This window comes from Penicillium chrysogenum (assembly GCF_028827035.1).
Source record: "Penicillium chrysogenum strain IBT 35668 chromosome Unknown utg000002l_segment0_segment0, whole genome shotgun sequence".
NCBI classification, from domain to species: Eukaryota; Fungi; Ascomycota; class Eurotiomycetes; order Eurotiales; family Aspergillaceae; genus Penicillium; species Penicillium chrysogenum.
In genome coordinates, this window is record NW_026622750.1 from 41,772 (window position 1) to 58,412 (window position 16,641).

A 16,641-nucleotide genomic window follows, 5' to 3' on the forward strand; every position below is an offset into this window, starting at 1 on the left:
TAGTTATAAAATAGGTAGTGATTAGGTTTATTTAACTATATCTTCCTTAGTATCACTAATTAGTTTAAATAAGGTAGTATCTATACTACTTACCTCTATTAGAGCTATAATCTCTTAGGAAGTTAGATACTCCTAGAGAATTAGACACTAGTTCTCCTATAGATTAAATCTTAATATATATATAAATATTATAATATCCTAAATCGTCTTTAGCTTTAGTGAACCTCGTCGATAATAATAAATATCGCGTATAGAGTTAAAGAGCCGCTCTATACCTACACTAGTAGCTAGAATAGATATAATATTATAGGTAATACTTATAAGAATAGGCTATTTATATTAGCTATCTTTCTAGAAAGCACGAGGTGATAAACGCTATAGTGCTAGATTTATATAAAGGTTAGTTAGATATAATAAATAGGGATAGTTATTAAGACTAACTAGAATTAAGATATCAAGTTAGCTTATCCTTATCTAGAGTAGTAAACTAAAGAGAGTTATTTAACTCTAATATAGACTTAAGCTCGGATATTCTAACTCTTAATGATAGACTATTTAACGATAACTGACTTTACCTAATATTAAGCTACTCCTTATAGCGCTTAACTTAGATCTTAAGACTACTGTGACCTGCCAGTTCTTCATAGGAAAAGAGTGCATTTGAATTCAGAATACTAAGTACAAGGGGGAAAGAGAAAAGGGGAAAGGATCGACACTACAAGATCCTTTTGTGCGTCGAGACCTCTAGTCGGGGACTTCAGGCAGAAATCTCTGTCGACCCTCGTCCCGGACTCTAGTCTGTCACATGCCTGGAAACAAACATCGTCACGTGACCGCAAGAACCTCCAGATCATCACATAACCCCCGGCTAAAACTGCATTCAGCCTCTGAATGCTAGCTTATCGTCATCAGGATGTTCATCGAGGATGATATCTCTTTTTGAAGCATCAATCCAGTCTTGTAAACGCATTGGGGGACCTGGTTTGGAAGGATATTGATCATGGAACTCTTGAACCTTTTGCGGTGCATGCTTGAAGTTCCCAGCGGGATACCATTGTAGATCAAGATCATGTCCTAACCACTGCACTCGATACTACAGTTTCCGGTAATACGTTCTTGCATCCAGCAATTTGTCAACTTCCCATTCATCTTCTTCATTGATCTTAATTGGCGGAGGGGGATCAATATATTATCCCGTTAAGGGCTCAGTAGTCGCTACTCTTCGTAGCTTGCTAGCATAGAAAACTGGGTGCACTTGGATCGAATCCGGTAGATCAAGTTCGTAAGAATTGCCGATCTTATTGATAATCTTATACGGACCACTCGCTAAGTGGGCGAGTTTCCGACCTGGCTGGGTAAGCTGCCAGTCTTTCGTTGTCACGAAAACGTGGTCGCCAACACCGAAATCTTCCTCTCTCCGATGTCGATTCGCCTGCCGGATCTGTAACTACTATGACTTCGCAATCTGTTCCTTTGTCTGAGTCCAGATCTCTTATAGATTTGAAAGCATCTGCACGGCGTCCTACTCATTTAGTGTCACGGTTTCCTAATCTTTCCAGTCGAAAGACATAGCCGGTTCATATCCTCTCTCGATAAAGAATGGGGACTTCTTCGTGGTATCTTAGGGAAGGATGGAAGCTACGAAATCTACCATAGGTAGTATTTCTGACCAATTATCCTAGTTCTGCTTAACGTAGGGTCGTAATCTCTAGGCCATATACTGATTCGCGATCTCACTCTGACCATCGGTCTAGGGATAGTATGCAGTTAATAACTTCCTCTTAATTCCAAGGATTCGACAGAACTTAGTCCAGAACTCGGAAACGAACTATCCTCCACGGTTAGAGACGATAGTCTCTAGGACGCCGGTGGTTCGTATCACGTTATCGATAAACAACCGAGCCATCTACTTCGCATTCGTATCTTTATAGCAGGGAATAGAAATTAGTCTCTTACTAAAGCGGTCAACTACCATAAAGATAGTGTCGTACCCGTGTCGGTCCCTCGGGAATAAGCGGAAATCTATAGAAATATGTTACCAAGGCCTTTCTAGGATAGGGAGGGGGTGCAGTAGTCTAGGAACTCGATCCCTCCATACTTTAGTTCGTTTACAGACCAAGCAGTTATCCATATATCATTTAATATCTACTATCCACCCGGGCCAATAGTATCTTATAGAAATAAGCTTCTTCAGCTTTTCTATACCAGGATATAAAGTCATCGGTTATCGGTGCACCTCATCGAGCAATCTAGCACGTAGATCATCTTCATCCGGAACTTCCAGGCGTTCTTCGTAGAGGAGGAGTCCGTCTCAGAGGGTCCATTTCGGGTTGTTTCCTTCTACCGCAATCCGACAGAATTCGTCGAGCTCCGAACTCTCGCGGTTTGCCTATTTCACCCTATCAACAACTTCTTACGCGTCCTCTGGTTAGATTAGGTTTAAATCCAGTGGATAAACGCCCTTCTCTAAATAGTCCGCTAGTAAGAGCGTCAACTGCCTACCATTATTGATATAAGGTGACTCCTTTCTCGATAACACGTCTGCGACGATATTTTTCTTCCCCGGTCGGTATTTGATTAAGAAATGGAATTACGAGAGGAACTCGCTCCACCTCGCTTATCGTTAGTTCATTTATCGGGTGGTTATGAAATATTCTAGAGATTAATGGTCCGTAAGAATCTCGAAACGATCTTATCGTGTGAGACCTTCGAGCTCTAGTCTCTATTCCTACAATGCACGGATGATAGCAAGGAGTTCCTTATCCCGCACTTCATAGTTTAACTCTACAGCTTACATAGTTTTTAAATAGAAAGCCACTAGATACTAGAAATCGTCATCTTTATAGTACTAAGATAATACTACTCCTAACACACCGTCTGAAGCGTCAGTTTCCACTCTTATTTTTCGTGTTAGGTCGTAATAACGGAGTATTAGTGCGGTGACCAGCTTCTCCTTTAGGAGCGTGAAGGCTACTTCACAATAGGCAGACCATTCGTACAGGACGCCCTATCGAGTCAGATAATATAGAGGCTTCGAAATTAAACTATATCCCTAGATAAATCGTCGATAGAAGTTATAGAATCCGAGGAAGGATTGCACGCCTTTCACTATCGATAGGGTCTTCTATGACTAGATCACCCGGATCTTCTTAGGATCAACCGCGATACCATCTATACTCACGATAAACCCAAGGAACTTAGTCTTCGTGACAGCAAATTCACACTTTAAGAGAGCAACTTGTAAACCAGCCTTCTGCAGTCGGGAGAGCACTTCTCTCACCTATCTGTGATATTCTTTAAGGGTCTCACTATAGATAAGGATATCATCTATAAAGGTAACTGCGTATTCATCCATGTATTCTCGTAAGATGTTATTCATGAACCGCTGAAACGTAGCCGGTCCGTTTATCAACCCAAATGGTGTCACCTTATACTTAAAGGATCCGTACCGTGTCCTAAAGGTCGTCAAGTCCTCCGCTCCTAGGGTTAAACGAATCCGGTGGAAACCCTATCTGATATCAAGCTTAGTAAAGTACTTCGCTTTGCTAGTTCGTTAAAGCACTTCGTCGATCAGAGGGAGTGGGTAATAGTCCTTTTTAGTAATTGCATTTAACTTTCGGAAGTCCACATAGAAGCGGAGTCCACCACCAGGCTTCTTTGCTATTAAGATTGGAGATACGTAAGGGGACGCGCTTAGCACAATAAAGCCCTTATCCAGATTCTCAACAATATACTATTTCGCCGCCCTTAGCTCGTCAAGAGATAGCTTATAAAGAGGACAGTAACCCGGTTATACTTCAGCTTCAAGAACAATATCGTGATCCACACCGGGTCTATATAGGGGCAATTCATCCGACTTCTTCTTTGAAAATACTTCGGCTAGGTCGTGATACTCTAGCGGCAATGTCCTCTTGATCTCTTGAAGTTCAGAATCCTCCTCGACAGCCGACTTCATAGTAAGAATTCGGTCTATCTTATAGAGTGAGGTAGCAAAGATCTCGATTCCTCCTATAGGGTCTCTCTTTTTCCGTGCTTCCTATCTATCGAATCCGACTCTTCCAATTGCACTAATATCGATTGTAGGAAGGGGAGGTTTGTCTTCTTTTTTATAGGAGAGCGGAACATTTAGTATCTTATCCTTAATGTTCCGTACTATCTTTCTCTGCTCTTATATCTGCTAGTGTCCGTACTAGCGCTCACGGGCGTGAGGATAGATATCCTTCTTCGGTTTCTGTACTTCCGTACTTGTCTCTATCAACTCGAAGAGACGATCTCTCCGGTCTACGTCCTTCTAGTAAATGTCGTCTTACGGAGATCTCTGTAGGATAGTCTTCGGGGTTAGGACAGAGATCTTACTCGCCACTTCATCGAAGAGAGTCCTTTCATCTAGCCAAATCATCCGGTGTCGTCGACAGTCGAGAAGGACATTATACTCGGCAAACCATATCCGCCCGAGGATGATATCGTATCTTCCTAAGTCTACAATTAATATAGGGATCTGTCGTTGAATCCTTCTATCGATACAAATCGTAAGGAAAGCCACATACCGTATTGGTTCTACTAGTTTACCGTTAAAACCTCGCACTAGGCATTCACAGCCTAGTCTTTCTACCCTAAGTCCGAAACGCTTACCCAATATTATAACCATTGACGAATTGATAAAAACGTAACTATCTACTCTAGTGTCACCGAGTGCTAAAATAGAAAATGAGCGTCTATTGTGCATTAGCTGTATATTAAAAACTAAGCTATCTCTAGGACCGCCAATCAACTTCTATAAATCTAGCGAGAATAGTGACACCTTCCGTCCGCCTAGGAGGGAGACTTCGCCTAGGTAGGAACTTTTCCCGAATCGGTATCTGCTTTAAGCTCCACGATCTCGTCCACACGGGGAGGGTTTATAGTGGGAGTAGTCGTCGCGACAGCGAGGGTCGGTTTCTTCTTCGGACAATCACAGGTCATATATCCATATTCCTTACAGTTAAAGCATCGTCCTTCTCTCATCAAGGTCTCTCTTTCGGAGGTAGATAGACTTAGAGTGTACTCGCGCTTCACGCGGGGAGCGCTTAACTAGTTCGCGGCGGATGCACCTCCGGCGCCGACAGCGGGGATCGTAGATCGGGTACGTGAGGAGGTCTTTGCTTCCTACTGAAGACTGATCTCATACGCCATACTCTGATAGCTCTACATGAATGCATCGAACGAGATAGTATCTTAGTTGACTGCCCATATAACCTGACTCTGAAGTAGGTACGGGAGTTTCGAATACAGATCACGCTTGCGGTTTTCGGCAACAACGACAGCTTCTTCGGCGAGCTGCATGAACTCCGTAAGGAAATCAGTGAAGCTATCCTTCGGTTTCATCTTGAGTTTATAGTATACGGTGTAAGCTTCTACACATCGGTTTGGGTTCGCGAAGACAGTCTTTAGGTGAAGGATAATATCCTCAGCGTCTACGTACGGGAGACTAGCATCGGAGCTCATCCAGGGAGCAATGTGTAGCTGAGCTTTACCTTCGCAACGGCTCTGGATATAGAGTTTGCGGTGAATAGGCAAAGGGTAATAGTCAGCATTTGCTTCGAGCTTCTAGCGAATCACAGTTTCCCAAGTCTCAAATCGGACTTCCTTTCCATCGTTCAGCATAGGTGCATCAGGCATTTTGGTGGACTTCCGAACGGTAGCGGCCTCCACAATCGGTGCGCCGGTACCATACTGATTCTGGCCTTAGAGATTCAGGAGACGGAAGGCAAGTTCACCACGCTCGCGGATAGCGATGTCTCGATAGGCGATAGCCTCGTCTCGCTCGATACGGAGTGCTTCTATAGCATTGTCAAGTTCAGTTCTCTCTGCTCTTAGTACAATGATCTCATCTTCGAGTTCCTAGACCAGATTTCGCAGTCTCTGGTGATCACGAGCAAGCTTAACAAATCTTTCACTTCTCGGTGTCTAGCGCAGCCGTGCGCTGATCGGTTCTTCTTCTTCTTCATCACGTTCACCAGCATCAACTAGTCTCTGCGGATCGGGGGTCGGGGTATACGGGTCATGAGCAGCGACAGTTTCTTGCTCAGTCTCTTCATCAGGCACGGGGACAGGCTGTCTGTCCCGATTCGCGGGTGGGTTTCGTCTCGGTCCGACCATCTTGATTGGTCGGGGGTTCTCGGTTCGGGTTCGGGATCAACGTGGGTCAAGGTCTTGGCTGTACGGTGCCAAGGAACGAAAGTGGGGATATGACAGGGCCGAAACCAATCAAATTGATGGTTTGTACAGCCGTACTGTCATGAAGAAATTGAGAGAGGTACTTAGTATTATGTGACCTGCCAGTTCTTCATAGGAAAAGAGTGCATTTGAATTCAGAATACTAAGTACAAGGGGGAAAGAGAAAAAGGGGAAAGGATCGACACTACAAGATCCTTTTGTGCGTCGAGACCTCTAGTCGGGGACTTCAGGCAGAAATCTCTGTCGACCCTCGTCCCGGACTCTAGTCTGTCACATGCCTGGAAACAAACATCGTCACGTGACCGCAAGAACCTCCAGATCATCACAACTACCTCTATAAATATCCTTCTAAGAAGTTTTAGTAGGATCTTCGGATTCCTATTCTTTTCTAGAAAAGAATTGGAGCTTTTAAGATAGAGATAAAATTATACTAATAGTATAAAGATACCTATTAATACTATCTATATCTTTATAGTATTTTAAAAGCTTTTCTAATATAGCTTTAAGTGTAGATTATATAAGTTATTTCTAAGGAACTTTCTTCCGTCTTAGTGTAGCAATTACACGCTTAAGATAGTTAAAAAGACGATTATATATCGTAAATATAAGATAAATACTTAAGTCTTTAGTCTATAATATAAGACTAGTGAACCTAAAGAATAGCTCTAGAATAAAAAGTAGATATTTAATCTATCTCTATTCTCCTAAGCTTAGTGTAAAATAAGGCTACTCGTACTATAAGTAGAAGGTATTAAAGACTAATTATAGCCTCTTTACCCGTTAAAGTATTAGAAATATTAAGTTCTATCGTGTTCTTATATCCTAGATTAGAATAAGTTTAGGCTCTTAATCTTAAAGGGCGTAGAATATATCTTAACGCTATAGGCTTATATTAATATAAATAGTAAGACTATAAACCTAGATAGAAAATTAGTATATAGAAGTAATATTAAGTAATTAGCTTACCTTATTAAAGGTATCTATAATCTTATACTTTCTTTAACGTATATGTAGCGCTCTTATATAATTATTAGACTAATTTAGCTTAGTAGTGTTATTACTTAGAGATACTTTTATCTTCCTAAGTAAATCTATAAGACTAATTTAGATAATATAAGTAATATATAGTATACGGATAATAGTAGAATTAGTGCTCGATTAGATAGACCTTACTAAGTCGTTTATAGCTTAGACTAGTATTATATTATTCGAGGCGTTATTAGTAGTAATTCTAAGTACTCGATTAAGAATATTATACTTTTATAGTATTCGAGTAATAACGTTACTAAGATTCGCACTAGAATAGGTGCTAGAGAGTGGCTTAAAGCTAAGAAGAACCTCTCGGTACTCCTACTCTTTATCTAAAAAGTAGCCTATGACTACTATAAATACCTACTAAAATAGCGATATCTAATAGTCTAGTGTAAGAGAGAGCTTTACCTTTAGTGGTAGAGTTTAAAGTAGTCTCTCTTAATATTTATTAATAAAGCCCTTTAGCCGCTTATAGATAGTGCGTTATAAAGGAATAGCGGGTATAGTTAGAGTAAGACGTATATATTTAATAATATTAGTAAACTCCTAATATTTAAGGAATAAAAATAGAAGATATAATATAGTGATAAGATTTAATAGCTTCTACTCCTAAATATCCTTTAAGAATATAAGAGTTAATATATTCGATACCTATATATAGGTTAATAAAGAAGATAATATTAGGAAAGATAATATATAGCTATCTTAAGTAAAGTTTTAATATTTAGTATTCTTAACGCGAATTTAGTATAATTAACCCCCTTCCTATACTTATTTATAGATAAAGTGCCTATATAAGTAGCTATAGGATAATTAAGAATCTTTCGATATTGTTTGTATATTATACCTAGCTTCCTATCTTTTATATTCGCTATTTAATTAAAAGAGTTCTAGTATTTAGCTTAATAGTGTGTATCCTAGTCAATACGCTTAGACTTCCTAAATTCTATCTAAAGCTACTATTTAATAAAATCCTTACTTATTATACTACTATATAGAGCGAAGGAATTGATACGGTCGGGATTAAGTTTATAATAGAGGGAGGTAAAGATAGACGTTATAAAGGGCTTAGAGGAGCGAATCGAGAATTATCGTATACCGATATTAAGGTTTATTAACTACCTAACACGTAAGGGGCTATAAAGGGAGTATCGTCTAGAATAAGATATTAAAGAGTGTCTAATAGTGCCCCCTCGTAGTTTAAGGAAGTATAAGTGTTAGAAAACTACGATATACTTAATATAGATATATAAATAGAAAGATAGTAAGGAGTAGACGACCTATAGTCAATTATTTTCTCTAAGTTAAGTGCGAGAGGCGTAAATATACTATTTACTAAGTTAATATATCGTGTTCCTAAATAAGCTACTATTATTAGTTAGTTTATTAAGGGTTATCTATAGTGAACCTTAACGAACCTAAGGGTCACCCTTAACGAACCTTATAGACCCTCTATAAACCCTATTTTAACCCTTAGTAAACCTCTTAGACCCTCTACGAACCTTATTCTAACCCTTAGTGAACCTTAGACCGTATTTACCCTTATCTCCGATCTTTTAGGGGGTATATTATATACTTAATAGTATATAATATCGGAGATATATACTATATTAAGATATAGTATATCCTTTTTAAATAAATCCTAGCTTCTTTAATAAGAAGTAGATTTTTACTTTCCTTTATAAAAGAAAGTATCTTATAAAGATATATACTAAAAATAGTAAAATACTATAAGTAGTATATCTTTATAATAAATCTTAGCTTCTTTAAAAAGAAGTAGATTATTCTTTTTCCTTAATAGGAAAAGTGTTAGGTGGATCACGTGACATCACGTGATGCCACCACCGGTTAGATAGTCCCAGACAGCCTCTCACCTTCAGTCTCTTCTTTTCCCCTCTCCGTCCATTTCAATACATACGATACTTTCTCCATTGATTAGCATCGTAGCATTTCCATGAGGTTATGAGCACCTTACTTGTCAGCTGGACCACTGACAACTCGTTCTTTTGAAGCTTTACCTGACCTGTCGTCGATCTCGGCCCGCACCGCAGTTTGTCTCCACTTTTGTGCGGAGAAAACTCTGCACGGCCGACCATTCGACCAATCAGCATCCAGGAAGCCTTCGACCCCGCCGGATAAAGCTCCGTCAAGCTTTACACTTTCACGCCGGATTTAAAAGCTCCGTTAAGCCTTTTATATTAGGAATTCGACAGTATGGCTAATATCGACAGCGGCAATAAGGGGGACACCAACCCTCATCCCCTTGATGTGACAGCTGACCCTTTAAATCCCATCCCCATTCCTCGCATCCCCGCACCCCGCACATCGATTCCGTCCGTTAACAACCCGATTCGCTTCACCAATGACGACGATAACAGCGATAACGAAGACAAGAAACCCTCTCATCAGGGACATGGTCTCCCTGAAATTGCTATAATAAAACTGCAGAAGGTGAAGGCGCTTGAGCACAACGACGCCGACCCCCGTGTATAGAGACAGGCTATTGTTTATCAGCTGATCCCTTATGCGCTAGAGTGGCTGCTTAACAGCGATATTCCGAGACCAGATAAATCAAACCCCGTATATGAGAGATGGAAGTATTGGTCCCGCTTAGTAGCAAGCTGGATATACGGCTAGATCGACACTATTCTACAAAGTAAGATCCGCAACCTGTTGAAAACACCGAAGTATGCGGATAAGATGTATGATAAGCTTATGACAATAACTTAAGGGAGTGATATGCTTCAGACAGTATTTCTGGAGATGCGTAAATTCGATAAGATAAAGAGATCGGATTATAACTCGGCAAGCGAGTATATCGAGGAGTATCAGAAGCAGTATCATGTGCTTGCTAGATTTAAGGCAGCTCCTCACCCTACACACGCTCTGTCACAGGTTCTTGCTAACCTCGAATTAGAAGTCAAGAAGGTTCACTTTATCACGGAGGAAGCTAGCAAAGTTAAGCCGAAGAAGATGACGCTCGAGAAGGTAGAAGAATACTAGAAGGCACTATAGGCAGCAGCAGTCATGGAAGGCGTTTCAAATGCAGCTTCTAATACTAGCCATGGTGGCCGAGGTGGTGGTGGAAACCGAGGTGGTCGTGGAGGAAACCGAGGTGGCCAAAGCGGTCACAACACCGGCAACGATAGCACCTAGCCCGCCAAAGACCCCAATGCTATTAACAGCACTACAAAGAAGAAGAAGAAAGGTCTCCGGAAGCAGCCTGCTGACGACAAAGACATTCATGACTACGCTCGCGAGATGCGCAACAGCACCACCCAGAAGGACGACAGTAACATGTGCTCTTTCTGCGGATTTAGACGGCATACTGCAAAGAGATGCGCTTATCTCAGCGAGACCCCCCCCATCTTCATAGGAGCCGTCCGGTAATCTCTGGGCCTATTCAAAGGCAATCCAGAGAGCTTAGCGCCAGCAGGAAGGACAAAGCAACATGGTTATTACTACCGCAAGCTCGGTGGATAGGACCAATGACTGGTTGCTAGACACTGGTTCCAGCAAGACTCTCACATATGATCTGGAAGACTTCCACACTTACTAGATAGATCATCCTAACCTCGCTTACGTGTACAAAGACTACTCCGGTAAGAGAGTGGTTACACTAGGTCATAGAGAGATCATTATATACGCAGCTCTGCCAAATGGCAAGACTCACTCCTTCATGACAACTAGATACTACAGTCCCGGAGGACATAGGAAGCTCTTTAGTATATAGAAGCTTCTAGAAGAACAAGACATTTCTTACGACACACGCACCAGGCATCTGACAGACGACAAGGGAGACATTGTGGGATACACAGATATGACTTCTGGCGTCCCATACCTTATCAGTCCTAAAGATAAAGATCTAAACGAAGTCCTATCTGACTCTGATTCAGACTCTGATTCAGATAAAGATATTAATACTATAAATAAGGTGACAGCTTACGAAGTGCACCGACGTCTCGGTCATACCGGAAAAGCTTATATTGCTTCTACGTTACAATATGTAGAGTAGCTAGGTGACGATAAATAGTACGGTATAGAGCATTTTGACTGTGACGCCTATTTTTGTGGTAAATCGAAACAAAAGATATCTCGGGAACCCCAAGCTAGAGTGCAAGACGCAGCATAGAAATTCCACGTCGACACCCAGCCAATTAAACCTATAGGAACAAATAGGGAGAATTACTAGCTGCCAGTTGTTGACGATACTACCCATCTGATCGAGGGAATCATACTAAAGAATAAGAGCGATACTTTTCATAAGCTCACTACCTTCTATAAGAAGATCAAGCTACTTACTAGCAGATACCCTAGCATCTAGAGGATATATGGCGGTACTAAATTCAAGGAGTTTATCAAATGGGGTGAAGCGAAGGGAATGACTTTCGAAATCACACCTCTGTACATAGCAGAGCCAAGCGGTACCGTGGAACGTTTCGGCGGATATATCAATAATATACAGAGGACTATAATCATTAATACCGGTATATCAGAGGACATATAGCCATACGCAATAGAAACTACCATTTATATATACAACAGACTAGTTAATCCAAAGACCAAGGTCTCTCCGCTCACGCACTGGCGTGAAGAGCTGGAAATTAAGAATCCTGAACCCTCTCTCAAGCACCTTCGACCCTAGGGGTCCACCGCTTACGTGCACATTCCAAAGGCAAAGCGCGTGTAGGCAAGGAAAGCGGCTCCTAGAGCTTAGAAAGGAAAGCTAGTGGGATATGAGGGGGATAGAGGTCATATTTACAAAGTATAGAACCCTACCACGAAGAAGGTGACGTCTTCTCGTGATATCGGCTTCCCATAGCCAGGTGATAAGGATGACAGTGATATGGGACCAATGCCAGCTCAACCCCGTCCTGATCCTAAAGGACCAACGGATGACAGTGATGATACTATCGGCTTTATACCAATTTCGCTCACAAATGACGAGGAAGACTCTGCACCTGGGCAGTAACAGCAGATTGTACGTGCACAGCCCGTGCAGCCAGTACAGACGCCAGCTCAGCAGAGATTTATACAGACGCCTATCACACCGTCTACAATTCACCTTCCTACCATTCATGGAAGCGTCTCCACCATGCCAGAGACACCGCGTGAGAAACCGCAGTAAAAGGCTATTACCGCACCCCCCGTGCGTCAGCGCAAGCTTTTTCAAACCCGTCTACCCATTGTACAGGAAGAGCCTGTCATGTCTGGAGCAAGATTGGATTTTGCCAAAGCGCTAGAGCAAACGGTTCAGCAGGAAGCTTCACAGCAAGCTACCTCAATCCATCAGAGAAGGACTGATTTCGGAGAGAGGCTACACGCATTTTCAGCCCAAATTTCTCAGTTAACCGAGGGTATGAAGAAGGTTCATAAAGAAGCTGACAGAATTGAGAAATCTACAATTGCCGAGCAGAGCTCTGAGACAGCTACATCAGAGAGAACTACACCTTCCCCGGAGAGATAGAGAGCGGATTATCAATACCCTTTCTCTTCTCCGCAGTAAGCTCCTTAGCAGTCTGTCTCTACACAGCAAGCCAGTGTGTCACCGCGTCGTGAGATTATATAGGCTATAGAGATAGCATAGGATGCACTTTCCAGCAATGAAAACACGCCTATCATAGCGAGATTAGAGATATCACCAAGTCGTGAGATCATCTCAATTGAATCCTCGCCTGACCCAATTACATAAGACCCTACTACGCCGGTTCCCCCCCCTCCCCGACAATCGAGACGAGCGAATATCGGAATACCCCCGAGCGATACTATGACCCGAAGCAGAAGCTACTCGCCGTTAAGCATAAGAAGCGAGACCGAGACGCACAGCGAGCTACCACGAGAGTAAAAGCGAAGGACTTAGGCGGTAATAACTTGATAGAGGGAGGTGGAAAGGGGTCTGCGGGACCTAGAAGTACGGGATATGGTGCTACCGCAGCTACTATATTAGCGGAAAAGGTTGATATCAATAAGCCATTCCTTCATGATAGAAGGCTATTACATACAAAGGACGTTGATTTACCATCTACCTATAAGCAAGCCTAGAAAAGCCCTTTTTGGACTTAATAGGAAGATACTATGTAAAAACAGCTTGATGATCTAGTAGCAAAGGGGATATGGAGCTTGATCCTTAAACCGCCGAAAGCCAAAATTCTACCCGGATAGTAGAGATTTACTATGAAAACTAACACACGTGACAAGGTGTACGGCTTTAAGGCACGTTGGGTGGTATACGGCAACTTCTAGGAGAAGGATAGTGGAGAGACGTACGCCCCCGTTGTGGCGGAATGCATGATCAAGATAGTGTTTACTCTTATCGCTGTCTATAGTCTCAAATGGAGATAAGTGGACTTCACCGTAGCGTATCTAAATGCTTCATGTGAAGACGCAGAGACTGTCTATATAAGACAGCCTACCGGCTTCGAGCACGCTGATGCTGCCGGTGATAAGAACCAATGGGTGTGCACGCTGAACCAGGCGCTTTTCGGACTGAGGGACTTAGCTTACCTTTAGAATAAAGAGATAGATAGTAAGCTACGCCAGATTGGTTTTCATCCGCTTGAAGATGACCCCTATGTCTATATAAAAGGTAAAGGTATGAATTTGACTATTATGATGATCTATGTGGATGACTTCATTATTGCCGCACCGTAGGATGAAGACATATAGCAAGTTGTCGATGCACTTCGCCAGTTCTATGATATAAAAGATCTTGGTGAACCGAAGTAGTATTTGAACTACGCTTTGTATAGAGACTATGCTAAAAGGACTATCATAATATCCCAAATAGCCTATGTCTAAAAGGTTCTCCGCACTACCAATGTGTCTAGATGGAAAGACACTCCGCTGCTAGCTGTATAGAGAGAGACCCTAGCTGACGCTATAAACGTTCTCGATGACGAAGCTTTTGACTAGTATCAGTCCATTGTTGGCATGCTAAACTGGTTAGCTGTTAAGACGAGACCTAATATCCGTTTTGCTATGACCCGCCTTCAATATAGACTAGCAAAACCAACGTTTTCTGACTACGAAGTAATGCTACATATTGTCAAGTATCTCCGTAGTCACCTAGACCTCGCTATCGTCCTTAGTAGGACTGACGAACTCCGTTTCCACGCGCATACTGATGCGTCCTATGCTGATTGGGAAGATAGTAAGTCCACCGAGGGTTCGGTATGGTATCTGGCTGGTTCACCTATTATGTGGGCTACCAAGAAACAGACTATCACGGCGAATTCAACCACTGTTGCTAAGTGGTGCGCTCTTGATCAACCATACAGGGATGCCATGTGGCTAAAGAAAGTCGCTGATTCATTCTAACTTCCGCTCTGTTGTCCTGAAGTCTATACGGATAACATCAATTCACAACTTCTTCTCTCTAAGAAGGGAGGAAAGTCAGCAAATCGATGGCTGACACTTCGTTATTTCTTCGTTAAAGACGCAGTTGCATAAGGTCATGTTGACATTAAACGTGTTGATACCAAGAATAATGCAGCTGACGGCTTCACGAAAGCTCTGGGCAAAGAGCAATTTGAGACCTTTACTAACCTGCTTGGTATGGTCTAAATTTACAACTATGACAACATGGAGTTTTTTGATATCGCACGCATGAGATGGGTTTTGCATAGAGATGCAGTCAGGTCTATGAGGGGGATGTTGGGTGGATCACGTGACATCACGTGATGCCACCACCGGTTAGATAGTCCCAGACAGCCTCTCACCTTCAGTCTCTTCTTTTCCCCTCTCCGTCCATTTCAATACATACGATACTTTCTCCATTGATTAGCATCGTAGCATTTCCATGAAAAAGTATATACTATATTAAGATATAGTATATCTTATAAATTAGGCCTCCTATATAGGAAGTCTAATTTAGTATTTCCTTAATAGGAAATACTATCGTTACTTCTTTAATAAGAAGTATATACTATATTAAAATATAGTATTAAGATATATACTAGATATAGTATAATACTATAAATAGTATATATTATTTCCTTAATAGGAAATAACTTCGATACTTCTTTATTAAAGAAGTATACTATATATACTATACCATAGTATATATAGTAAATAGGTATATACTATATATAGTATAATACTATAATAGTATATCCTTTAATAATACTATATACTAATAATAGTATATAGTATATTAGCTTTTATATATACTACTTATAGTAATACTATAGTAGTATATAATAAGCTTCGATACTTCCTTAATAGGAAGTATATATATACTATACTATACCATAGTATAGTATAATCCTTTTAAGTATTACTATATACTAATAGTAGTATATAGTAATAGATATAGGGGATTGTTAACTTGACCCCCCCCATGGATAAATTGACCCCCCTGCCTGAAAAGGCAGGCATCTACACTACCGCCTTCCTAATTGGGTGCGACCCTGGATTCTGCCATACTTTTCTGCCAGTGCAGAGTTTTCTGCCATATAATTCTGCCACCACCATGGGAATTCCGGTTTATATAGTAAAAAAACATGCATTTTGATCAGAAAAAATTGCACATTCTCATTGAATTACGCATTTGTTTACACATACATGTTAAATGAGCTTCTTAACCAGGTCCCCGCGCGCGCCGTCCCCGTCCTCGACCCCGTCCTCGGCCTGCACTACCAGTTTCACCCTCCGCTGTCACAGTTGCTCCGCGTCCCCGTCCGCGTCCCCGTCCCCGCGGCCTTCCTCGTCCTCGTCCTCGTCCTCGTCCTCGGCTCTCCTCCTATGAAGAAGGATCTCGGTGTATAGAACGATCTTGGGTTAGCGGATCTGGTGAGGATGGAATAACCTGAGTGCTTTGCTGGGTGCTTCCTGCCTGGGTGCTTCCTGCCTGGGTGCTTCTTGCCTGGGTGCTTCCTGCCTGGGTGCTTGGAAGGTTCCTAGCACCTCGGGGGCGCCCGCGTCGACGTACTGGAAGGGGATCCTGTACTAGAAGTAAGGGATCGATAGGTAGAGCATTGTCAATACTGTATAAGTGCCAATGCTAGTGATACAACTCTGGTTCGAGGCATCGTTCTTCGTCTTCGTACTGCTTTAGTAAATGGATATATGGAAAACCAGCTGTTTCCCTGGAATTGTAAGTGCAAATTGGTGGAATAGCTCGTTTGTTATCCGCTGGAGGTAGATACCGTGCGTAAAGATCCTTTATAAGTTAAATTGCCCGTAATGAGATCCGGGTATAAAGGAGTCTGTAAAGCCGTAGGATGCGTGTTGGTCGACGAGTCTTCTGCTCTTCAATACCATGCTAGATATTAGCAAATTGGTAGTTCGACGTCCGGGTAAAATGGGTTAACATAGTGAGTAAATCGTTGTTCGAAACCTAGAGACCGTGCTTTAGAAGCTAATGCGCGCTCTCTATACGGGATGTAGCGATCT

General features: G+C 41.8%; 1 protein-coding gene across 1 annotated transcript; it reads left to right on the forward strand.

Annotated features, from left to right (window-relative positions):
- Positions 1-15,810: 15,810 nt before the first annotated feature.
- N7489_003658 (uncharacterized protein) lies at positions 15,811-16,014 on the forward strand (the record flags this gene model as incomplete). Its single annotated transcript, XM_056709410.1, has 1 exon — positions 15,811-16,014. The coding sequence occupies one exon, from the start codon at positions 15,811-15,813 to the stop codon at positions 16,012-16,014; it is 204 nt and encodes a 67-aa protein (XP_056567831.1).
- Positions 16,015-16,641: the final 627 nt, after the last annotated feature.